This window comes from Hemitrygon akajei, chromosome 11 (assembly GCF_048418815.1).
Source record: "Hemitrygon akajei chromosome 11, sHemAka1.3, whole genome shotgun sequence".
In the NCBI taxonomy this organism is placed as follows: Eukaryota; Metazoa; Chordata; class Chondrichthyes; order Myliobatiformes; family Dasyatidae; genus Hemitrygon; species Hemitrygon akajei.
The window spans coordinates 69,363,750-69,391,221 of NC_133134.1; the positions used below are offsets into that span (position 1 = coordinate 69,363,750).

The 27,472-nt window shown below is 40.9% G+C and overlaps 1 protein-coding gene across 1 annotated transcript in view; it reads right to left on the reverse strand.

The window, feature by feature from the left end:
• The window catches only part of pld6 (phospholipase D family, member 6), a 45,686-nt gene extending 18,439 nt beyond the window's left edge, over positions 1-27,247 (reverse strand). The window contains exon 1 of the mRNA XM_073059909.1: positions 26,839-27,247. Coding sequence (XP_072916010.1) covers positions 26,839-27,241 — 403 coding nt within the window. The 5' untranslated portion in view covers positions 27,242-27,247. The remainder of the gene's footprint in view (positions 1-26,838) is intronic.
• Between the last annotated feature and the right edge of the window lie 225 nt (positions 27,248-27,472).

Consider the following 27,472-nt stretch of genomic DNA (forward strand, 5'->3'; position numbering starts at 1 on the left):
TCGTTGACCATTGTAGCCTAACACTTTTCCAATGACCGATGGCGTTTCACCTCTTTCCAAACGCTTTATAATTTCCACTTTATTTTCAATCGCGATTGCTTCCCATCAATAGAACAGAAACACTGCAGGCGGTGGGTCTCGAGCTCCGCCAGCTCCCGAGGTCCACTGGGTCCTAAGGACCACCGCACTAAGACAGGCTAAATAGGACAAGTGGGGGCTGTGCTGGGTTTGGGTATTTCAGCCTCCACAATATTCCGCGTGGGAATTTAAACTGGAGGTGGCAGTGTTTTTTTTAAATGAGGTGGAGTTGCGAGCTCGACATCAACCTGGCACAGATGGTACGGGAGTCACTGGATCTACATCAACCCAGCACAGGAGTGGTCTGTCACTAGATCGAACTCAGGAACCTCTGTTCTCCAGCGCGGCGCTGATCTCACTGTGCCACCAGCCAACCAGAATGGGGGGGGGGGGGGGGGGGGGAGGGGCGGGGTCAGGGTGAATCTTACTAAGAAAAATTTAAGCCAAATACAAAGTTAAACACTCACAATGTCAACGGCAACGACTTAAAATGGCAGACGGTATCGTGATCTGACAAAATGGCGGACGGCGTTCTCCTTCCTTGGTTCATAAGTACGAGTCGTCCGTAAGTCGGACGCTCGTAACTCGGGGACTACCTGCACTAACGAGAGCCCATGGTATTACAGGAAAGATACTAGCATGGATAGAAGACTGGCTGACTGGCAAGAGGCAAAGATGGGAATAAATGTGGCCTTTTCTGGTTGACTGCCAGTGACTAGTGATGTTCCACAGGGGTCAGTGCTGGGACTGCTTTTTATCACATTATATGTCAATGATTTGGATGAAAGAATTGATGGCTTTTTGGCCAAATTTGCGTACAATATGAAGATTTGCTGACACTGTAAGGAGGTGCACAAAGATGATCCTAGGAATGAAAGATTTAACAGATAAGGAGTGTTTGATGGCTCTGGGCATACTCACTGGAGTTTAGAAGTATGAGGGAGAAATCTCATTGAAACCTATTGAATATTGAAAGGCTAAAACAGAGTGTGGAGAGGATGTTTCTTATGGTGGGGGATTCTAGGACCAGAGAATACAGCCTCAGAATAGAGCAGTGTTTCCCAATCCCCTCCCCCAAAGCACCTTCATACTTGCGAACAGTCTCTTGGGATCAATACACTTTCCAGCACCCCCATAATGTAAAATACATGTCTACCATATGCTAACATGAAAAAATTAATTCTGAATTTTTAGGTCTTTAAACCTAGCTAACACAGTACTTGTGCACTGTACAGCAGCTTCAATATCAATGTGATCCTTAAGCTTAATGGTTTTTTAGCAAGAGTTGAAATATCTGGTTCAAGTTGTGACAGCAAAAGCCACAAGTCCCCATGCGTAATAATATCCAAGCGGTTTCTGTTTGTGAGCATGTAGCTCACTGTACTGAAGCACCTTTCAACAAGGTAGGGATGGAAATGTAATGAAGAGCAGGTTGGCTCTTCTCCAAAGACCAGGAAACTTTGTATAACTGTGCAGCCGTTTACCACAAAAGCCGACATTTTTGAAAAGCATTTTTGTTTCTTCTTAATTCTGAACTTTAATAATTTCTTCTTGCAAGTTCTCTTCCTGTTTTTCTACCTTGTAAAGAAATGGGTTAATTACCCAGTCCAGGATTTCAAGATCATTGAAATCCTTGAACCAATTCTGAAAATCCTTCTTCAATGACCACAGATGTAAGCAGTACTCTTGCAAATCACTGTCTGTGAAAGTGCGCCATATTTTCCATGTGGAGAAACTGTGAGAACATTCTTTTCCCAATGTTTTTCTTATGCATTTCCTATCTTCCAATAAAAATGGACACTTTGAAATTAATTTGAAATTCTCACCCTGCAGTTCATATTTAGAATGTTAATTTTATCATACAGATCAGCTCGGTATGCCACATCCCCACACAGAAGTTCAATCATATTTCCCATGCCCTTGTCAACTTTGAGCAAAAATTCAACCAGTATCAAAAAGATTAAAGAAACATTTTAAGCAGCAGGATTTTGACAGCCAACACACTTCAGTGTGAAGAAGCAAGTGTATAAACTCTTCATCACTATCTTGGCATTATTGGTGAAATCTTCTGCTATTTAATGGATAAGCTTCAATTTTGTTGATGGCACAGATTACGAGAGTCATGCTTGAAAAAAGCCACTGGCTGAGGTTTTGGTTGAGAGACACTGATGATGAATTACACAATGGATTGCAAACAGACTTGGAATTTCTTTTTTCATAAATGCCGCTAAACCTGCATAGCAACCTGTCATATGTGGTGCTCCATCTGTTTCACAAGAAATCACATTTCTAATCAGAATACTTTTATCCTCAATATACATTTTGAGCTTGTTGTAGATCGATTCTCCGTTGATATTTGTTTTTGACATTATATAAAAGATAATCTCTTCATAAACTTTTAACCATAGCCTGCCATACCACTCCCATTCATATACTTATCCAAATCCCCATTATCACTTCTACCAGTAGCTTGATCTTACACCACCTTCTGAGTGGTTCCCCTCAGGTTACCCTTGAAAACTTCATCTTTCACCCTTAGCCCAAGACATCTAGCTCTAGTCTCACCCAACCTCAGTGGAAAAAGCTTGCATGGATTTATCCTATCTGCACCTCTCAATTTTATACAACTATCAAATCTCCAATACTTCAAGGAATAAAGTCATAACCAATACAACCTTTTCCTATAACTCAGGTTTGTCAAGTCCTGGCAACATCCTTGTAAATCTTGTCTGTACTTTGTCAATCTTATCACTATCATTCCTGTAGGTAGGTGACCACAACTGCACTCTACAGTTGACCTCACCTTCAATGTAACAGCCCAACTCCTGTATTCTGTAGGCTGATTTATAAAAGGCCATGCTGCAGAAGCTTTCTTTATGACCCTATCTACCTGTGATGCCACTTTCAAGGAATCTGTAGGTTTAAGAATTAAGGATCATACGGTGCTCTATAGTTACAGGGAAGTCAAGGAGCTTACAAACAAGAGAATGACTAATTAAAATAGGACCAACTGGAATGAAAGAGAAAAACATATGCCTGTAAGAGGTTGGAGAGAACTATAATAAATTCACCGTTCACCTACATTGAACACAGAACAAGCTGATTTGCTGAAACTTATCAATGTTAATAAAGAGGATGCTAAGAAAATTTTGAAGAATATTAGGATAGGTCAGTCCCTGGGCCAGATACAATATACCCCAGATTACTACGGGAAGTGAGGCAGGAGATTGCTCGGCTTTTGGAGATGGCCACAGTAGTACATTCAGAAGAATGGTCGGTGGCAAATGTTAGTGCTTTGTTCAAAAAAGGTACCAGGGATAACCCTGGTAATATAGACCAGTGAGTCTTACATTATTGGTGGGAAGCTATTGAAGATTCTTAGAATAAGGATTTACAAGGATTTGGAGCATGTGTATGTGTGCGTGCATCCCTCCCCAAGGTCAATTGGGGTAGCTGCATATTTGGAACAACTCTTAAGGAAGTAAAACTAATCGAGAAAGTAGCTGGGATTCCCTTTGTTTACCTCGGTCACCTTGCCACTGCAGACTGGTGCCGAACAGTTTTTAAACTAGCCTCAGTTGCATGCAGTTGTGTGGCCATTAGATACTACACTGTGCTTAAGAGTGGACAGTTTTTAAATAGCATCAGCTGCATATATGTGTCATGTTATCTGTTTGGTCCAACGGGCACTGATTCAAACAGAAGTGACTTTTGATAATTGTTATTTTTTATTTTGACCCTTTCCAAGATGCCATGAAAAGATTTGACACAGCTGAAAAATTTACCCTACTGACCATGTTAATGAGATCATATTACTGACCAACCAATAGTGGGGCTTAGAGGATAAAATTTGTAGAGATGCAGCAGACAGTTCAAGAAAACTAAGATTGTGACAGCTGATGATTTTAACTTCTCACATATTAACTGGGACTCCCAAACTGTAAAAAGGCTGGATGGGATAGTTTGTCAAATTATTTTAGGAATATAGAGGTCCCAATCAGAGTGTGTTACACTGGGTCTCCTATCAAGGAATGAGATAGGGCAGGTGACAGAAGTGTATGTAGGGGAACATGTTTGAATCTAGCGATCATGATTCCATTAGTTTCAAGGTAATTATGAAGGATTGGTCTGGTCCTCTGGGTGAGATTCTAAATTGGAGAAAGAATCATTTTGATCACATCAGAAAGTATGTGGATTGTGATGGGTTGTTTTCTGGCAAAGGAATGCTTGGTAATTGAGAGGCCCTCAAAAGTGAAATGAGTGCAGAGAGTTCCTATGTTCCTGTTTTAATAAGACACAAGGCTAACAAGAGAGGCAAGAATAGATATCAGATTAATGGAAAATGATTCTGGAGAGTTATTAATGGGGGAAACAAGGAAATGGTAGACAAACTAATTATTTTGCAACAGTCTTCATGTGGAAGACACCAGCAGTATGCTGGAAGTTCGACTGTGTCAGGGGACAGAAATGGGTGAAGTTGCCATTGGGAAACTGAAAGGTCTGAAGGTAGATAAGTCACTTGGACCAGATGGCCCACACCCCAGGGTTCTGAAAGAAGCAGCTGAAGAGATCGTGAAGGTATTAGAATGATTTTTCAAGAGTCAATGGTTCAGGACAACTGAAATATTGCAAATGTCACTCCACTCTTTAAGAAGGGAGAAAGGCAGAAGAAAGGAAATGATAGGTCAGTAAGTCTGACCTCAGTGGTTGGGAAGATGTTGGAGTAAATTGTTAAGGATCTGGTTTTGGGGTACTTGGAGGCACGTGATAAAAATCGGCTGTAGACAACATAGTTTTCTTAAGAAAAAATCTTGCCTGACAAATCTGTTAGAATTCTTTGAAGAAATAAGCAGGATCGACAAAGGAGAATCATTGGATGTTGTGTACTTGGATTTTTAGAGAACCTTTGACAAAGTGCCACACATGAGGCTGCTTAGCAAGTTAAAGCCCACGGTATTACAGGAAAGATACTATCATGCATAGAGCATTGGCTAATTGGTAGGAGGCAAACAGTGGAATAAAGGGCACCTATTCTGGTTGGCTGCCTGTGACTAGTGGTGTTCAAACAGAGGTCTGTATTGCAACTGCTTCTTTTTACGTTATATAGCAATAATTTAGATGACAAGATTGATGGCTTTGTGGCCAAGTTTGCAGATGATACGAAGATATGTGAAGGGGCAGGTAAGGTTGAAGCAGAAGTGCTACAGAAGGGCTTAGACAGATGAGGAGAATGGGCAAACAAGTGGCAGATGGAATAGCGTTGGGTGTGGTCATGCACTTTGGTAGAAGTAAAAGCCGAGACTATTTTCCAAATGGGGTGAAGATAAAAAAAAAATGAGGTGTAAAGCGACTTGGGTGTCCTCATGCATGATTCCCTAAAGTAGTGGGCACCAACCTTTTTAAGCTTAGTAAAAGGCAAGATCAACCCCCAGATCAATTAGTTACACGCATGCGCACCGGGGCAGAAAAGGCCAGAAGTAAAACCAACCCCGCAACCCGGAAGTAGAAATAATGTATAAACACCAGGGGTACCCACCCTTTTTTTGCACCGCAAACCAGTTTAATATTGACAATATTCTTGCAGACCAGCCAACGGGGTGGGGGGGGGGGGGGGGGGTGTTAAACACGATGGGAATACAGCGATACTCGGAGCAGGTTCCTTATGTCCAGTCTATTCCGTAATTTAGTTTTCGCGGCTCTCGGCACTTAGCTTCTGTCCCGCGCTGCTCACGTTTTTTTCCGCTGAAAAAACTCAATGGGTTTGTCTTTAATTGCAGGGTGCTTGGACTCAAGGTACCGAAGCAGTTCTGAGGGCTTCAATGCCTCATTAGACAGCCTCCCGCCCGCCCGCCACCAGATGCCTTGGCTTGGTGCAGCTGGTCGTGGGTGGGGTGAGAGGACGAGATCAGGGCCCGAGGTCCCCGTGCCGGGGCCACAGCTGTCACAGTCCAGACTGAGCAAGGAGTGCGACAGAGCGCCCGCCCCCCTTGTAGGATCTATCAGCCGACAAAAGCTTGTTTCAGTAGATCGCAGCGAGGTAGCTGCTCTGATACTTACAAAACCCTGAGCCTGAATTAGGTCATCTGCGAATATTTTAGCACCAGGTTCCCCACAAATATTCGGTGTGGTGAACAGGTTTAGAGGCAGCGCTCCAGGGCAGTAGTGACGGCACTTCCCGCTGGCCGCCTGAGGCCAACTAGTGATCCCCGGCGCGAGGGTATCACTGCGTTTCGGCGACTGATGACCTCACCGAAGGTCATCAGTCCTTCAGTCCCAAGTTCAACAGTGGGCGTGACAGGGAATGAGTAAAGGTGCAGCTGACTCATATAATTTCCTCGTGGCCCGGTAGTTGGGGACCACTGAATTACACTGTGTAGTGCGGGGGAGCTACACGCATGCACACTGGGCAGAAAGAACAGAACTAAAACCCCACAACCCGGAAGCAATCTCTCAACAGTATTTGTGCATTTATTTTTCATCTTTTTTTGGGATCTACTGGGAAAGTCTCAAAGATCAACTAGTCGATCGCGATCGATGGGTTGGCGACCACTACCCTAAAGGTTAATAATTTGTAGGTTGAGTCAGTGGTGAGGAAAGCAAATGCAATGTTAGCATTCATTTTGAGAGGACTAAAATATAACAGAAAGGACGTAATATAAGGCATCAGTGAGCCCTAACTTGGAATATTATGATCAATTTTGAGCCCCTTATTAAGAAAGGATGTGTTGACATTGGAGACAGTTCAAAGGAGGTTCACAAAAATGATTCTAGAACTGAAGAATGTTTGTTGGCTCTGGACGTGTACTCACTGGAATTCAGAAGAATCGGGGAAATCTCATTGAAATCTATTGAATATTGAAAGATGTTGAAAGCCCTTGACAATGGGTGCGGAGAGGATGCTTCATATGGTGGGGGACGTCTAGACCAGAGGACACAGTCTCAGAATAGAGGGGCATCCATTTAGAATGGAGATTAGGAGGAATTTCTTTAGCCAGATGGTGAATCTGTGGAATTCACTGCCACAGGCAGCAGTGGAGGCCAAGTCATTGGGCATATTTAAAACAGAGATTGATAGAGTCTTGGTGAAGGGTTTCGGCCAGAGACGTCGTCACTACCTCCTCCCATAGATGCTGTCTGGCCTGCTGAGTCCTGCCAGCATTTTGTGTTTTTATTGATAGTGTCTTGATTAGTTAGGGCATGAAGGGATACAGGGAGAAGGCAGGAAATTTGGGCAGAGATGAAAAATGGATCAGCCACAACAAAATGGGAGAGGAAATTTGCTGAGCCAAATGGCCTAGTTCTGCTCCTGCAACTTATGGTCTTATAACAAGTTAGGTAACCTTGGTCTTTGAGAAATATTGAGGCCCTGGTTAAGAAGGGGGACTGCACAACAGATATAAGCAGCAAGGAACAAATGAGGTGCTCAGGAGTACATGAAATGCAAGGGAATACTTGAAGGAAATCAGAAGGGCTAAAGAAATGCAAGAGGTTACTCTGGCAGAAAAGGTGAAGGAGAATCCTAAGGGATTCTAGAGATATAAGAACAAAAAGATAGCAAGAGATAAAATCGGTCCACTTGAAGATTAGTGTGGTCATCTACGCATGGACCTGAAAGAGAGGGGAGATCTTAAGGAGTATTTTTGCATCCGTATCCATTCAGCAGATGGACAGAGTCTACTGAACCAAGTCATAACAGCACTGAAGTCATGGACCATACACAGATTACAGAGGATGTGCTGCTTGCTTTCTTGAAGTAAATTAGGATGGATAAGTCCCAAAGGCCTGACAAGGTATCCTTCTCAGACCTCGTGGGAGGCTAGAGGAAAAAATGTTGGCGCCATGGCAGAGGTATTTAAAACATCCTTAGCCACAAGCGAGGGGCCAGAATACCAGAATATAGCTAAAGTTATCATATACTGATCAACCTCTGGGTGAAAATGCTACCCCTCAGGTTCCTCTCTCCCCCCCCCCCCCACCTTGAACCTTGATTCCGCAACCCTGGGAAAAAGACGACACATTGATTCTATTTATATCCATCATGGTTTTTTTTTATATCTCTGAGATCACCCTTGTTTTCCAACTCTCCAATGAAAATAGCCACAGTATGCTCGACCTCTCTCTGTAACTCAGTCCAAGTCACAGCACCTTCCTTGTAAATTGCTGCTACATACTTTCCAGAGCAGCCGGGAATCGCTTGCTCTGGACCGCCAAACCTGGTGGAACAGGACCACTAAAGGAGCGTATGCAGCAGAAATCAGATGCACCGCAGAGGTTCAGAGGAAACTCGCCGCGCGCAAGGCTCGAGCTACCTCCACTTCCACTGCAGCACCTACCCTCATGTGTCCCACATGTGGGCGAGCTTTCAGGGGCCGGATTGGCCTCAGCAGTCACCTCCAGACCCACTGTCACAAACCCTCCACCTGACAGCAGTCGTGGTCGTCTTTGACTATGAAGGACAAACAACAAAATAACAAAAACTTCCCAGCTTAATGGAATCTTTCCTTTATTGTGACGAAAATAGCCCATATGCATGTGATTGTTCAGTGAATTTCCCAGTAATTATGGTACAGTTGCTACTGTATCTTTCTAGAAACTTGTTAGTTTTTAGCAGCAGTCATCATGCTGCATAAATCTGGCTATTTTATAGGTTAATTGTAATCAATGCAATTTTATCTGAGCATGAGAAGTCTACTACTTTGTAGTCTGGTCTTTTCTTGTTTGTTCAACACTTCATCTTGTTCTTCTTTACTCTTTTAATAGCTGATAAAACAATCAAAAGCAAAAGCTTTACGCCTAATTCTTGAATTCTGAAAAACCTTTGGATTGCAAAAGCATCAGGATCCAACACCTTGGCATAGTTGGCAGGAATGGTTGCAAAGATTTAAGGAAATTGAAGGATCCCAGATGAAGGGAAAAGCTTTACTGTATATATTTAATAGGAGGTAAGACCTTCCTCCTTACTTTTCTATTGCATAGAAATTGTCTAGTTCTAGCTGCAATACACCATCTGAAGTGTTAAGAGTGAAGGAAAACTATTATAATTTGCTCTCTTTTGGTAAAGTTAAATGCACATAAAATGAAATTTGGTTGCAATCTAGTGATAAAAACCAGCACAAATTAAGTGTTCTGCATGACAAAAATTGGCACAAGCTTAAGTACCCATAATATTAAAAAGGTACATGCTGGTGGAGTAGCAGTAAAATTAGTATCATCAGATTGTACAAGTTGAAGGTAAAAGCAAGCACAAATTAAATGTTCTGCACAATAAAATATTAGTATTTCTACTTGACCAGACTAATGAAGAAATTAGAACAATGTTTTCAGTGTTGAATCTAATGAAATTTGGCTGCTAGACAAAATTAAAAGGGCATGGGGTAAGATCTAGAGAATGCCTGAAGGAAAAAACATTAGCAATCTTATCAGTTAAAGAAACGCGAACGTGCTAAGCTAGAAAATCAAGTATGTGTATTGGAATGAGATCAAGCTAAGTCTGAAGATCAAATATGCAGGTTGAAATGTTTATAGAACAAGTAATAAAGGAAAAGGAAAACTGGGATAAACTACAAAAACAGGATAAGACTGTACAAATTATAAAGAGCAAATGTCTTCATTCACTAAGCAAGCAAACAACAGAACCAGTGTAATCAGACTGAAATGCAGACACTCAAGGACAAACTGAACTAATATAAGAAAACCCAGCTGGGCTCTCAAGTGGGTGCTCCACTAGTGGCAGTCCTCCACAGGATACAGTCCCTACATCACAGTCCTCCGAAGCAGCACCATCACCTGACCTCAGTAATTAGGCGATGCACAAGACAAACTACAGTGACCCCCAGTGGTTTATGTGAGAATGGCAATGATGGAACAATAGGATGTTGGCAGCCATATGACAAGCCCCAAATAAAGACTATAAGTGAAGACATGCAGATCTGGAGATGAACTCCATGAAAGGAGACAGATGGTTTTTCCATCAACCACCTGAAATAGAAAAGACTGATAAATGGTCAAATAATCTATCATTCTTGAGGCACATAATATCATCCAATGAACAGGTCTAGTGAGTTCAGCTACACTATTGTCATTGAGCATGGAGGACTATGAGGATATTACTGTACAAGGACAATAACATGCCATGGTGATGCAAACCATTACAGAAAAATGCCTCTATTAGACCCATAGCTGATTCAACACACATAGCTCCTCAATGATTAAAGAGGAGTCTGAACGGTTGGATGGGCTATGGTTTCATCAGAAAGTATGACTCCTGGTATTGCTGCACAACAGGCAGTATTGAAAGCCCTGACTGAATCCTTTAAGATGGCAGAAGGAAGATCAGCTAACATCTACACAGATTTGCAATATACCTTTGGAGTTGTTCACAACTTTGGAAACTTACAGAAGCAAAGGGGATTTCTTATGGCTGCAGACATCCAATCAAAAACGACTAGCTTATAAAGAACTAATGTATGCTATACAATTGCCATCAGAAGTGGCTGATTGCCACTCCAAAAGGAATACAATGGAAAGCTATGGAAATGCATTTGCAGGCGAAATTGTGAAAAAGCAAGCCAGAAGGGATAAAGGTAGTAAAAGAAATCAAAGAATTAGAAGTACAGAAAGCAGATGAAGTGAACCAACAGAACAGTTATAGAAACAAATTTGAATTATCACACACTGTACAATATATTCAGATTCAAACTCAGTACTCTGCAAAAGTGGTTATAAAAGGGCAGAAATCCTGAATCGATTTTCGTTTGGAGAAGGAAGTCGGAGGATCAGAACGGGAGCGCAGCGGGAGCCATCTTGAATTTTTCTTATTCTAATTGGAGTTGAGAGGCGGGACTGCGCAGGCGTGTGACGGTGGGCAGTGAAGCGGGGAAGATTTAAAAAGGACACAGCCTTATACAGTGGGCAGCATCGTTTGTGGGTAGTGGAGTGAGCCGGGAGCAGAGTGAAGGCTTAAGGGCTTAGGCGGAAGCAAGGCAAGGTAGGATTAGGTTTCAGTTTTTCCTGTTATTTGAGGAAAGGGGAAGTACGAGTGTGAGGGCAGCTTGTTGTTCTCGGTATCGGATGTGGGAGGTCCTGGAGTGCCCTAGCCTCCTGGAAGTCCACATCTGCGCCAGATGCGCTGAGCTGCAGCTCCTAAGGGACCATGTTAGGGAACTGAAGCTGCAGCTGGTCAGTGAGAGTGAGGAGTTGATAGAGAGGAGTTACAGGCAGGTGGTCACACCGGGGCCACGGGAGTCAGGTACTAGAGCGTACCCCAGTGGCTGTACCCTCTGACAATAAATACTCCTGTTTGAGTACTGTTGGTGGGGGGGGGGGGGGGGACAGCCTACCTGGGGGAAGCAACAGTGGCCGTGCCTCTGGCACAGAGTCTGGCCCTGTAGCTCAAGAAGGGTAGGGAAAGGAAGAGGAAGGCAGCAGAAATAGGGGACTCAATAGTTAGGGGGTCAGACAGGCGATTCTGTGGATGCGATCAGGAGACCCAGATGGTAGTTTGCCTCCCTGGTGCCAGGGTTCGGGATGTTTTTGATTGCGTCCAAGATATCCTGAAGTGGAAGGGTGAGGAGCCAGAGGTCATGGTACATATGGGTACCAATGACATAGGTAGGAAAAGGGAAGAGGTCCTGAAAGGAGAATATAGGGAGTTAGGAACGCAGTTGAGAAGGACCACAAAGGTAGTAATCTCAGGATTACTGTCTGTGCCATGCGACAGTGAGAGTAGGAATGGAATGAGGTGGAGGATAAATGCGTGGCTGAGGGATTGGAGCAGGGGGCAGGAATTCAAGTTTCTGGATCATTGGGAACTCTTTTGGGGCAGGTGTGACCTGTACAAAAAGGACGGGTTACACTTGAATCCTAGGGGGACCAATATCCTGGCAGGGAGATTTGCTAAGGCTACTGGGGAGACTTTAAACTAGAATAGTTCAGGGGTGGGAATCAATTTGAAGTGACATGGGGAGAGGAGGTTAGTTCACAAATAGAGAAAGCTTGTCGATAGTGTGTGACGGAGGATAGGCAGGTGATAGAGAAGGGAAGCGCTCAGACCGAAGATGTAGAGGAGAAGGAAGAAAAATACAGTTGATCGCATCGTTAGGGATAAACAGAGAGGAAGAGGTGGAGAATTTCTTAAATGCATCTATTTTAATGCTAGGAGCATTGTAAGAAAGGTGGATGAGAGAGCATGGATTGATACCTGGAAATATGATGTTGTAGCTATTAGTGAAACATGGGTGCAGGAGGGGTGTGATTGGCAACTAAATATTCCTGGATTTTGTTGCTTCAGGTGTGATAGAATCGGAGGGGCAAGAGGAGTAGGTGTTGCATTGCTTGTCCGAGAAAATATTACAGTGGTGCTTTGGCAGGATAGATTAGAGGGCTCATCTAGGGAACCTATTTGGGTGGAATTGAGGAATGGGAAAGGTGTAGTAACACTTATAGGGGTGTATTATAGACCACCTAATGGGGAGCGAGAATTGGAGGAGCAAATTTGTAAGGAGATAGCAGATATTCGTAGTAAGCACAAGGTTGTGATTGTGGGAGATTTTAATTTTCCACACATAGACTGGGAAGCCCATACTGTAAAAGGGATGGATGGTTTGGAGCTTGTAAAATGTGTGCAGGGTAGTTTTTTGCAGCAATACATAGAGGTACCGACTAGAGAAGGGGCAGTGTTGGATCTTCTGTTAGGAAATGAGATAGGTCAGGTGACGGACATGTGTTGGCGAGCACTTCGGATCCAGTGATCACAATACCATTAGTTTCAACATAATTATGGAGAAGGATAGGACTGGACCCAGGGTTGAGATTTTTGATTGGAGAAAGACTAACTTTGAGCAGATGCAAAAAGACTTAGGAGTGGATTGGGACAATTTGTTTTATGGGAAGGATGAAATAGAGAAATGGAGGTCATTTAAAGGTGAAATTTTGAGGGTACAGAATCTTTATGTTCCTGTTAGGTTGAGAGGAAAGGTTAAAAGTTTGAGAGAGCCATGGTTTTCAAGGGATATTGGAAACTTGGTTCTGAAAAAGAGGGAGATCTATAAATAAATATAGGCAGCATGGAGTAAATGAGGTGCTCAAGGAACATAAAGAATGTAAAAAGAATCTTAATAAAGAAATTAGAAAAGCTAAAAGGTACAAGGTTGCTTTGGCAAGTAAGGTGAAAATGAAACTGAAGGGTTTCTAGTTATATTAATAGCAGAAGGATAGTGAGGGATAAAATTGGTCCCTTAGAGAATCAGAGTGGACAGCTATGTGTGGAGCCGAAAGAGATGAGGGAGATTTTGAACAATTTCATTTCTTTGGTATTCACGAAGCAGAAGAATATTGAATTTTGCAAGGTAAGGGAAACAAGTAGGGAAGTTATGGAAACTATGACAATTAAAGAGAAGGAAGCACTGGCACTTCTAAGGAATATAAAAGTGGATAAATCTCTGGATCCTGACGGGATATTCTCTAGGACCTTGAGGGAATTTGGTGTAGAAATAGCAGGGGCTCTGACAGAAATATTTCAAATGTCATTAGAAACAGGGATGGTGCGGGAGGATTGGCGTATTGCTCATGTGGTTCCATTGTTTAAAAAGGGTTCTAAGAGTAAACCTAGCAATTATAGGCCTGTCAGTTTGATGTCAGTGGTGGGTAAATTAATGGAAAGTATTCTTAGAGATGGTACATATAATTATCTGGATAGACAGAGGCTGATTAGGAATAGTCAGCATGGATTTGTGCGTGGGAAGGTCATGTTTGACAAATCTTATTAAATTTTTTGAAGAGGTTACGAGGAAAGTTGACGAGGGCAAAGTAGTGGATGTTGTCTATATGGACTTCAGTAAGGCCTTTGACAAGGTTCCACACGAAAGGTTAGTTAGGAAGGTTGAATTGTTAGGTATTAATATTGAAGTAGTAAAATGGATTCAACAGTGGCTAGATGGGAGATGCCAGAGAGTAGTGGTGGATAACTGTTTGTCAGGTTGGAGGCCGATGACTAGTGGTGTGCCTCAGGGATCTGTATTGGGTCCAATGTTGTTTGTCATATACATTAATGATCTGGATGATGGGGTGGTAAATTGGATTAGTAAGTATGCAGACGATACTAAGGTAGGTGGCGTTGTGGATAATGACATAGGTTTTCAAAGCTTGCAGAGAGATTTAGGCCAGTTAGAAGAGTGGGCTGAACAATGAGAGATGGAGTTTAATGCTGATAAGTGTGAGGTGCTACATTTTGGTAGGAATAATCCAAATAGGACAAACATGGTAAATGGTAGGGCATTGAAGAATGCTGTAGAACAGAGCGATCTAGGAATAATGGTGCATAGTTCCCTGAAGGTATAATCTCATGTGGATAGGGTGGTGAAGAAAGCTTTTGGCATGCTGGCCTTTATAAATCAGAGCATTGAGTATAGGAGTTGGGATGTAATGTTAAAATTGTACAAGGCATTGGTAAGGCTGAATTTGGAGTATTGTGTACAGTTTTGGTCACTGAATAATAGGAAAGATATCAACAAAATAGAGAGAGTACAGAGAAGATTTACTAGAATGTTACCTGGGTTTCAGCACCTAAGTTACAGGGAAAGACTGAACAAGTTGGGTCTTTATTCTCTGAAGCGTAGAAGGTTGAGGGGGACTTGATAGAAGTATTTAAAATAATGAGGGGGATAGATCGAGTTGACGTGGATAGGCTTTTTCCATTGAGAGTAGGGGAGATTCAAACAAGAGGACATGATTTGAGACTTAGGGGGCAAAAGTTTAAGGGTAACATGAGGGGGAATTTCTTTACTCAGTGTGGTAGCTGTGTGGAATGAGCTTCCAGTAGAAGTGGTAGAGGTAGGTTCGGTATTGTCATTTAAAGTAAAATTGGATAGGTATATGGACAGGAAAGGAATGGAGGGTTATGGGCTGAATGCGGGCCAGTGGGACTAGGTGAGTGTAAGTGTCGGCACGGACTAGAAGGGCCGAGATGGCCTGTTTCCATGTTGTAATTGGTATATGGTTATATGGATGGAGAATGGTTGGAAATTATACAGTGATTATGACACTAGTTACAGACTTAGTAGGTCCAACTACATTGCTTCCTTATCTGGCACAGCAGATACACTCCTCAGGACACATTGGAGTGAACAAGATGATGAGATGCTCCCAGTGGTGGTGGAATCCAAAGTTTGGAGCAGGGCACAAAAGGATACAGGGAGAAGGCAAGAGATTGGGCTGAGAGGGAAATGAATCAGTCATGATGGAATACCAGAGTAGACTCAACAGGCCAAATGGGAGGCTGGAAATTGAGACAGAATGGCATTAGGGTCTGTAGAGAGACAGCAGCACATGTAGCCCAAATTGTAGTCCGACTCTGTTTTATTTATTTGACGATAAAGCGCGGAACAGGCTCTTCCAGCCCAATAAATCACACCGCCGAGTAACCCACCTATTTAACTGTGGCCTTGTCATAGGACAATTTACAATGACTAATTAACCTATTAACTGGCAAGTCTTTGGAATGTGGGAGAAAACTGGGGCACCCAGTGGAAACCCTCACATTCCACAGGGAGAAGATACAAAATCCATTACAGATGGTGTTGGAATTGAACTCCAAACTCTGAAGCCCTAAGCTGTAATAGCGTCACGCTAACCACTACAACGCCATAGCACCCCAATATTACTAGCTTTTATCTATCCTTTTCCATGAAGATGGAAGAAATTTGTTCAATTTCACTTTTGTTTTCTTGCTCCTCAAAATATATTAGTCTTTGCCAACATTTTAACTTTTGGTAATATTTCCTTCTTCTACATCAACTGAAGTTTTTTTTATGCCTTATTTCATTGATCACACTCTTTTTTCCTTTCATTATAACTACCTTGGTCCCAATTTACCAAATTAGTCTTGCTACTGTGTGACAATGATGGTTCTAATCTCATAACATCAGAGAGATACAGCACTGAAACAGTGTCTTCAGCTACTGGATCCGTGGTAATCCTCAAGCACCCATTTTTATTTTATTCTTCCCTCCCCATTCCCCCACCCTTCCCCCCCTACAAATTCTACTGCACATTTATAAAGTAGGGACAATAACTTACCAATCTACATATTTTCATTTGAGATGTGGGAAAAAGTACAGTAATTCCTTCAGTCTAAAATTTTTGACAGCTGTCTTGACAGCAACAGTTAGATTATTCTTTCGTCTGACAGTTTCTAAAATGCTTCTCTTCAATAGGGCTCTACAGCAAGTCAGCCAAGCTCCGGTTGCCTCTCTCCTCGGTCATAAAGAAATTTAAGTCAAGGAAAGTAGGCCTCATCATGACCCTCAAAGACTCCAAAGACAACAAGGTCAGTGAAGCATGAGTCAAGATACAGACAAGGAGCAAATGGAAGGCAGCAGAGGCGGTAGAAGAAGCAGAGTCCCGACTTCACCACAGAGACATTGTCAGAAGAGTAAGGGCAGACAAGGCCTGGGATGTGAGTCGACAACCAGGTGGAGGGAGGCCAGACAGCACTTGGTCCAGCAGGAGATAAGGAAGAAAGAGGAGACGGCTAGATATGTGCGAGCAGTGGAGATGGGGAGTCAAGGGACCTGGACGAAGTGGGGAAACAGAACAGAGAGCATGGGATGACATGGAAATATACATCTTCCCAAATCCAGTTCTGAGGGTTGTGTACAATGTACCACCAACTCCAACAAACCTGCGGAACCGGGGAGTAACAAAAGACCTAATGTGCCATCTGTGCCAGAAACCAGCCAACCTAGAGCATATTCTTTCCTCATGCCAGGTTGCCCTTTTCCGGGGATGGTACAGATGGAGACACGACCAGGTTTTGAGAGCACTCGCCCACACTTTGGAAACCGAGAGATAAAAGGACCACAAAAAGGACAGCCAACTAAACTTCAACAACTTCATCAGGACCAGGGAACATGCTGCAGCAACAAACAAGTATAGAGACAGTATCCTGAGCATGGCAAAAGACTGGGAGATGAAGGTCGATCTTGGAAAGAAGCTGGTGTTTCCACCAGTAGTAGAGACCACACTTCGATCAGACGTTCTACTATTGTCAGAGTGCAAAGAAGCTCGTGGTGATAGAGCTAACAGTACCATGGGAGACCCGATGCCAAGAGGCTCGCGAGAGGAAGCTTGTGAGGTACAAAGACCTGATGGTGGACTGCAGATGGCAGGGCTGGCAGACGTGGAACTGCCCTGTCGATCTGGGGGCAAGAGGATTTCCTGCCATGTCATGCTGGAAGATGATGGCAGCTTTAGGAATACAAGGGAGAACCAGGAAGAGAGCCGTTAACACCATGGCCCAAGCAGCAGAGAGCATCCAGTTGGCTTTGGCTGCGAAGGGACGATAGTAGCTGAATGTCTGACCGTCGGGGGTAGATTGATCAGCTTCTGCTGTCCCACCATCCCGGGGATGTTCCAGGTTAGGGGATGAAACATCTGAAGATGGATGGACCTGGCTGATGACTCGACAGTCCAGCAGCAGAAACATCACAGCTGATTAAGGTAATATAAATCAGCTACTGATAATTTACTGTCGTAACTTTTAATGCAATTTCCCTATTTAGCACAGTCAACTCATACTTCAGTGATTTTCCTATAATCTGAAATATGGCCCTGATTTCAAGTTAAATTATATCACTTATGATTTTAAATTCTCTTTACAGTCTCTCTGTTGACTCCCAAGAAAGGTATGATGCACTCTGCAGTTATGTTTAAATTGCCAAGTATTTTTAAATATCAAATAAGTTAAATGATTTGGCACATTATTTTACCTCCACTTAAGTATGGACCTTTGTCAAATCATACTTGCATGCCAATAGGTTTCTTGGCAAAAAATGAAGAATGTATTGGTCCTTATGGAATGAAAAATGCCTCATTTGCATCAGTAAAATATTTGCAGAATTGATGACTTTATGCCCACAGTTACATGGTGTTTTAGTTACTTTATTAATATTGTAGACTATTAAACAACAACCAGTAAAGAATGCTTCAGAAGGATGAAAATCACGAAGGGGCAATGCATTTCCAAATGCAGTCAGTTTTTTTTTGTGTATGGAGACACATTGTTAATGGGCACAATAAATATAGAGCAGTGAGATGGACAGCCAGTCTTTGGTACCCAATCAGAGCTCCTGAGAGGGAGATCAGGGACCCGCAGTCTGGATGGTGAAAGTGGATAAGGATTGAGGAGAGGGCCACTGACAGGGCAAGAGTGCAGGGACAGGAGTTCAGTCACCAAGGAGCTGTAGGAAGTGAGGTGGGGTACGTGCAAGCAGCAAAAGGAACTCAAGAAAGGTGAAAAGTAGGAAGGGATAACATAAGTGAATGGTTGTGGGTTATAGAACAGGGAGCTGAATGTGGATATTCAGAAGGGAGTGAGTGTGCCTTCTGCAGTGAGTTAAGCTGGAATCGCAGGGATGGTCTCTTCAACCTGAGTGGGGTCCTTCTAGTCACACCTCTCTGAACTCCCTTCACCCCCGAGAAAGGTATCCTTTTCTTTTTTAAATCTTTTTATCGATTTTAAACAAATATAAATGAAACATGAATACAAAGAGTTTGAGAGTACATAATTAATAGGTTAAGGTATAAATACAAATAGATGATAATCCATATATAATAACCTCCCAAACTCATAGTGGTTATAAAAAATGGAGAAAATTTTTAAAAACCCAAAGAAAAAAGAAAAACCTAACCAACATGGGCCATTGCATTATATCAAATATACACAGTAGCTTCAATAACTCCGCACCTCCATCCAAATAATTAGGGATAACAAAAGTAAGGTTTAGGAAAAGTCAGTTTAGCTCATATGAAAATGTTGAATAAATGGTCTCCAAGTTTCTTCAAATTTAACTGAAGGGTCAAAGACAGCACTTCTAATTTTTTCTAAACTCAAACAAGAAATAGTTAGAGAAAACCACTGAAATATAGTTGGAGGATTAATTTCTTTCCAATTCAATAGGATAGATCTTCTAGCCATTAATGTAACAAATGCAATCATCCACCGGGCTGGGGGGGGGGGGGGGGGGGGGGAGATAAACAACTATTATCCACCATTGGTAAACCAAAAATTGCAGTAATAGGATGCGGTCGCAATTTGATATTCAGAACTATTGAAATAATACCAAAAATATCTTTCCAATAATTTTGCAAACAGGGGCAAGACCAGAACATGTGGGTCAATGAAGCAACTTCAGAATGACATCTGTCACAGGTTGGATTAACATAAGGATAAAATCGAACAAGTTTATCCTTAGACATGTGAGCCCTATGTACAACCTTAAATTGTATTAGGGCATGTTTAGCACAAATAGAAGAATTGACTAATTGTAAAATTTTCTCCCACTGCTCTGTGGGTATAAGACAGAGAAGTTCTTTTTCCCATTCCTTCTTAATTTTTTCCTGATACTCCTGGCTGTATTTTCATGATCATATTATAAATGATGGCTACTAAACCCTTCTGGCAAGGATTCAGAGCTAAAATTTTTTCCGTAATGTCCATTGGACAATTTTGGAAATATTATTCAAGAAATTTCTAACTTGCAAGTATCTAAAAAAATTAGTTTTAGGCAAATTATATTTATTGGATAGCTGTTCAAAGGACATAAAACTGTTATCTAAAAATAGATCACAAAAACATGTTATACCTTTTGTTTTCCATAACACAAAGGCTTGATCCATAAAAGAGGGTCGAAAAAAAGTTAAGATATAATAGAGCTTGATAAGATTCAAGCCAAAGAATTTACGAAATTGAAACCATATTCGCTATGTATGTTTAACTATGGGATTAGTTATTTGTTTATTCAATTTAGATAAAGCAAAAGGAAGCGAAGATCCTAAAATAGAAAACAATGAAAAGTCTTGTACAGATTTAATCTCCAAATTTACCCGTTGTGGGCAAGGTACTATAACCGATTCTTGCATCCAAAATGTTAAATATCGAATATTAACTGCCCAGTAGTAAAACCTCCTTCCTTCTTAGGCTTCTGTAAATATTTTTTAATTAATCTAGGATTTTTATTCTGCCACACATACGAGGATATTTTGGAGTCAATAATATCAAAAAAAGATTTAGGAATAAAAATTGGTAATGCTTGAAATAAATATAAAAATTTGGGTAATACTATCATCTTGATAGCATTAATTCAACCAACCAATGACAAAGATAATGGGGACCACCTGGTAATAAGTTGCTTGATTTGGTCAATTAAAGGTAAAAAATTAACTTTAAATAAATCCTTATGTTTCTTGGTAATTTTAATACCCAAATAAGTAAAATGATTTGTGACAACTTTAAATGGTAAGTGCTTATAGATTGAAACTTGCATATTTAATGGAAATAATTCACTCTTATTAAAATTCAGTTTGTAGCCAGAAAAGCTACTAAACTGAGCAAGGATAAAATAGCAGGAATAGATCTCTCAGGGTCAGATATGTATAGTAACAAATCATCAGCATATAATGATAACTTATAAGTCCCTTCCCCACGGGCAATACCAAAAATATTAGGTGATTCACGAATGGCAATGGCTAAAGGTTCCAAAGCGATGTCAAATAATAGAGGACTTAAAGGACAGCCTTGCCTCGTACTACGGACAATTGAAAAAAAGATCTCTGATTATTGGTAAGAACCGAAGCCAAAGGTTTATAATATATTAATTTAATCCATAATATAAATTAAGCTAAAATTTAAATTATGCAACGTATTAAATAAATATGGCCATTCAACTCTATTGAATGCTTTTTCAGCATCTAAGGAAATGACGTATTCTGGTATTTTAGATGAAGGTGTATAAATTATATTAATTAATTTTCTAATATTAAAACATGAATAATGTTTTAATAAATCCAGTCTGGTCTTCAGAGATAATTTGAGGTAATATATTTTCTAATCTAGTGGCCAAAATTTTGGTAAAAATCTTAGAATCCATATTCAGCAAGGATATAGATCGATAGGTTGCACATTCAGTGGGGTCTTTATCTTTTTTAAGAATTAGAGAAATGGAGGCATCATAAAAAGATTGTGGTAATTTACCTACAGTTAACGCATCTTTAAAAATTTTACAAAGCCAAGGAAAGAGTATAGAAGAAAAGGATTTAAAAAATTCCGCAGTATAATTGTCCAGACCAGGGGCTTCACCTGAATTCATTGAAAAAAGCCTTTTTTATTTTGGTTTCCGTAACAGGTGCATCTAGAGATACACAATCTTCTGCAGTTAATGTCGGGATATTCAATTTTCTTAAAAATTCATCCATTATGGAAGAATCCTCAACAAATTCTGATTGATATAAAGGGTTATAAAAATCTTGAAAGGCTTTATTTATCTCTTTATGATCAATCGTCAAAGTGCCATCTCGTTTACGAATCTTAATGATTTATCGTTTAACCGAAGCAGTTTTCAATTGATTAGCCAATAATTTGCCAGATTTATCTCCATGTACATATAACTGGGTTCTAGATTTAATTACCGTAGATTCCGTACTACAGAGCGCACCTGATTAAAAGCCGCAGGCTCTAAGTTTAGAAAGAAAATCAATTTTGTACTTGTACAAGCCGCACCGGATTTTAAGCCGCAGGTGTCCCACGTTGTAATATGAGATATTTACACAAAGATATTACACGTGAGGATTTTTTAACTTTTAATTAAATCCGTATGGTTAACATAAACAAATACATATTGCAAATGCTTTTTTTCGAACCGTGCCTGTAACACGGCTACTTTTAAATATACATACGTATCGGTAACACACAAATTACGTTGCGTATACTTTTTTACTGAACAGTGCACGAACAACATTCCAATATCTCCTAACAACTGGTAAAAAAATATATATAATGCAGCCTACCAGGAAAAGTTATTGATCGCCTTTAACTTAAAAGCAGCGTTCTCGCACGGGTCTAATGCGCTCGTCTAATGCGCTCCCCCCCACCTTTCCGTTTATCGCAAACCGGTATTTCCCACAAGACGCGGCGAAACCGGATGTGACGTCATAGCATCCCGGGATGTAGTACAGAAAACAAATATAGTTAAAACACTTCTAACTTTAACTAGAAAATACTAACAAATGAATTACTAAGCGAAAATATTATAAACTAAATAACTGCCATAAAGGCAGCACAATGCTTTTCTTCGAGTGTTTTCCATGTTGATGAGGGTGAGTACAAATGACTGATTTACAATAATTTAATTGTGAAAGTGCGCTTGATTTATCGTACAATTTCATTGGACCTCTGTGAACTACTCAACAATTTTATTGGTCTACTGTTACGAGGCAAAATGTTTTTGGCGGCATGAAAAAAAAACATGCATTAGCCGCACCGTAGTAAAGGCCGCAGTGTTCAAAGCTGTTCAAAGCGTGGGAAAAAAGTAGCGGCTTATAATCCGGCATCTACGGTAACTGATTTTCAATCGAGGAGGATAATAATAAACTGTGCTCCATTTGAAGTTCAACTCTTTTTATAAAGTTCTTTACTGGGGGGTCACTGAATAAATCTTATCAATTTCTTTAATTTTATCGACCAATGTTAGTATTTCAGCATTAGTTCGTTTCCTAACTCCAGCAGAGTATGAAATAATCTGTCCGCGAATAAATGCTTTAAAAGTGTCCCACAGTATTCCACTAGAGATCTCTTCTGTAGAGTTTGTTGAAAAACACAAATCAATTTGTTGTTTAATAAAGTTAAGAAAGTCTGAGTCCTGAAGTAGAGTTGAATCTCCAAGATTTAGCATTAGAAGATGAATCCATTGTCTTAATAGATAGCTTCAAAAGTGCATGGTCAGAGATGGTAATGGAATCATATTTACAATCAATAACATCTGTAAGTAAACGATGATCAATAAAGTAGTCAAGTCTTGAATAATTATGATAAACATTAGAAAAGTATGAAAATTCTTTGTCGTTGGGGTGTAAGAATCGCCAAATTTCAGAAATTCCAGAATCAACCATAAAGGAATTAATAAGAGATTTATTCGGAAGAGCCTGATGGGCTTAGATCTATCCATCAAGGGATTTAAGCAACAGTTAAAATCCCCACCCATTATCAACGTGTACTCATTTAAATTAAGAAAAGATGTAAATAAACACTTAAAAAATTCAGGACAATCAGTACTTGGAGCATAAACGTCAACTAAAACAACTTTTTGATTAAAAAGTAAACTAGTGAGAAGCAAAAATCTACCTTGTGGGTCCATAATTGTTTCATAGTGTATAAATGAGGTTGAGGAATCTATAAAAATGGAAACGCCTCTTACTTTGGCTTGGGAATTCAAATGATACTGTTGTCCCTTCCAAAACCTAGAAAAAATTGACTATCCTCCTTCCTCACATGAGTCTCTTGTACAAAGATAATATTAGCATTCATTCTGTGGAATACTTTAAATATTTTTTTCCATTTGATTGGATGATTTAAACCGTTAGTATTCCAAGAAACAAAATTGATAATCTTATCCATATTGCCAATATTTATCGCAGTTAACACACAAGGTTAAAAAGAAGAACTCATGAACCCGGAAGAGGAAAGCAAGTTCAAGGAGGAACCGGAAGTTACGACACTTCAACCATTTTGGTAGTTTTGAGTCAGCCCATGAAGTAAAACTAAGCAAAAAGCAAAAGCAAAAGAAGAATCCCCCTCCCCCACCCTCAAAACCCCAGAAAAAAACCAGAAAGAGGCAAGCAGGCAAACTAATACTAACTTTACCCCCATGTCTCAAGACGGCAACTGAAATGAAAAAGTAAAAAAAAAAGCAGACACAAACCACCCATATTAAAAAAGGGGTTAGCATAACAAGGATTAAACTATAAAATTAGTGTTTATATATATATATAACACACACACACACAAAACAAAAGGATTTTTTAAAAAAAAAGAAAAATACTGGAACATTAAAACCCAAAAGTGGATAACATTATATTAATATTTTAAAAGAAAGTCCTCAATCTTGTTCAGACACATCCAAACAGATGTGACGTATCCAAGCACTAAGGTCTTATGGGAAGAAGAAATGACATCTTAGAAAAAGTTTTTTTTTAAAAAAAAACCTTAATATTTAAGTGTTAAAGATATAAAATATGTATAAGCTTAAAAAACATCTAATGAGTTACTTACAAAACTAACGGAATAATTTAAAAAGAACGAACTCAGAATAAACCAAAAAAAAAACCGGACTTTTACTTAAGTGTGTAAAAAGTGCACTATCAACCATTACGTAAGAATCATCAAATTATAAAAGGTCTGAATCTATAGACTAAATGTCAGTATAAAGAAGAAAGTTAATACAAATAGTAAAAATACAGCAGTCAACTCGTAGTGAAAAAGTACTATTCTTCAAGAAATCTTTGGGCATCCGCTGGAGATTTGAACAACCGACAAGTCTCATCTTTGAGAGTGACTCTCAATTGTGCTGGAAATAACAACGCTTGTTTGTAGCCTTTCCAATGGATTTCCAACATAACCGATTTAAAAGCCACTCTTGCCCTCAAAACTTCGGGACTGTAGTCTTCCAGAATACGAAATTTGAAATTCTGAAAGCTGATCACACCCTTTTTCCAGGCAGCCCGAATCAGACGTATGAATCATTTAGTATGAGGATAATGAATCCGAAGAATCACTGGCCGTGGTTTCGTACCTGGAGCTGGTTGAAAACGAGAAATGCGATGTGCGCGGTCGTTTATTAGAGGGGTATCGAGAACTTCTGAGTTGAAGACGCCCATTAAAAATTTAGAGAAAAATACATTCAGATCACCTTTCTCCACATTTTCCAGAAGCCCAATTATCTGGAGATTCTGTCTTCGAGACCGGTTTTCAAGATCAGTAAGTTTAGATTTATAACAATCCAGCAGTTGCAAAGTCGAAGATTGTTGTTGTTCCAGAATTTCAATTTTGCGATCTCTCTGGCGAGCAGCATCTTTGAGAGCTAAAATTCTTGCTTCTTGTTGTTGAGAATCCAGTGTGAGTGATTTAAGTTTTGCATTAACTGTCTTTAAAGTTTCATTGAACATAGAAAGCTTTGGAGTTAGTTTATTCTCCACTTTCTCAAGTCTCTCATCCATAAGTTTCGCAATTGCTTCCAAAGTTAAAGGTTCTTTCTCGAGTTTCAATTCGTTAGGTTCTCGTGGTTTAGACATTTTAACGAGGTGAAAAATAATTCAAACAGTCGAAAAAAATTCATAAATATCAACCCCTTTAGAATAGGTATAGACAGGTCAATTAGGGGGTGATTGTAGGTAGAAAAATGTAAAAGGATTGGAGCAAAGCCTAAAACTGTCTCACTCCATAAGCGCCATCTTGAGACCTCCCGAGAAAGGTACCCTAGACCTCTCTTGTCCAGTTCCGTCTGGCACAGCAGTGATTTAAAGAGTCGGTGAATATAGAATTTTAAATCTAACCAAGACTACTGTGAAAGTATGAAGGCCAGGTGGCTGTAGTAAATTAGGACTAGCATTTACAGAAATAACATTACTTGCAAAACAAAATTCCTTTAAAGCACAATAAAAGCACAAACAGTGGTCCATACAAAAGAAAAAAAGTTAAATCAAAGGAAAAGGCAAAGAAAGTTACCAGAAGTGGCAAGCAGTAATGGATTGGGATCTTTTATTCTGATTTTACTGGCTTTAAATTTTAATATTCCCCATTTGTTCCTGCTAGCTATTTTATTTCTAAAGTATAGAAATTCAGCTTTTGTGTTTCTTAATAGTTTACTCTAATTTTGTTTTAGTTTTCCTTCTCAATTCCCTCGACACCTTTTACCAAATTGCACACCTTTTCTGGCAGGGTTAGCAGGACGCTATGACAACTTGGGTCAACACGGAGTTCAGAGTTCAATTCTGGCAAGGAGTCTGTACCTCTTCCTCACGGAACATGTGGGTTTTCCCACACGCTCTGGATTCCTCCCAGGGTAGGTTAATTGGCCACTGTAAAAAATCGTCCTGTGATTAGGTTAGAGTTAGGGTTGTGAGGCTCCACCCTGTATTGCTAAATAAATCATACTTGCATTTTTATGGCAACTGTGCAACTTACATTTGGTACCAACTGCAATTTCTCTTGTAATTCATGGCTGCACCACTTTTCCAGTTATGTCTCTGTGCCTAAGGAACTTATTTGCTGTGAATTCTGTACTTCTTTAAATGCTAGTCATCAACACATCCTCTCACATAGCTTCCAGCCAACAACCCGCAAACCTTTAAAGTCTCCCCTTTAAACATACCATTAATGTGCTTATTTATACCAAGCACATTTTAACTATCTAATGAGACCTATGAACAATTCCACAAATGTTTTCTATCTTCCGCTGTTTCCTGGAACCACTCAATTGAATTCTAATTTGCTACAAGGGTCTACCAGTTTTTTTTAAACTGCTGAACTGTTCAATCACATTGTATTAGCATTAAAGCAAAAAATAGCAAACTGCTGGAAGAACACAGCAGGTAGAGAGCATGGGCGTTCAGTGTGGTGGAAGGACGTTGACATTTCAAGTGAAGACCCTGTATCGGGCTTCAGATATGCCAGACCATTAGTTCAATTCATCTGCAGTCTTTTATATTTCAATTTTCGTGCCGTCTGTTCGTTTTAATACATGGAATACCTGGCATCGTGGTTTAGTTACCAGTGAAGCAGATTAAGGCTAATCTGCGCGCAGGTGGAGCAGGCAAACCGGGTCGGGGTTGGAATACAGAGATATGGGTTTGGGAGTTGCATGTGGAGACAGTGACGCTGACCGGCCATTTCAGGTGTTGAGCATAGGTTAGTTGAGGGCCATTATCACTCACCTGCCTTCCGGAATATGCCCACCTGGGAGCCAGCCAGTGCCATGTAGTCGGAGTCGGTGATAACACGGACCCGCACCCCGCGGCTGTACACGGCGAGCACCAGGCTGCCCAAGTCAGAGCTGGAGATGGTGAACACACAGACGTCGAGCGAGCGGCCTGCACCGAGCAACAGGCGGGCCAGGCTACTCAGCGCGCTTTCCCCGTGCGGCAGGCTGCAATCACAGTGTCTGGGGCTCAACAGCAGCGGCCGCAAGCAGGTGACCGGTGTCGGGAAAAACAGCACCCTGGGCTTTTGCTCACGAAACTTCCTCACGTAACGGAGCAGGTAATAGAGGCCTTCGGCTGTCAACAGAGCGCCGGTAAACACCGCCAGGCTCCGCAATGCCAACACGCTCCAGCACATCCTCGCAATGGCTTCTCCTAATCGACCGCATCACGTGCCGCGCGCCCCGCCCACCCGCACGCGGGACTCCGAGCGCGCCAAAACCACCCGCACGCGGGACTCCGAGCGCGCCAAAACCACCTGCACGCGAGATTCCGAGCGCGCCAAAACCACCTGCACGCGGAACTCCGAGCGCGCCAAAACCACCTGCACGCGAGATTCCGAGCGCGCCCAGCCCACCCGCACGCGGGA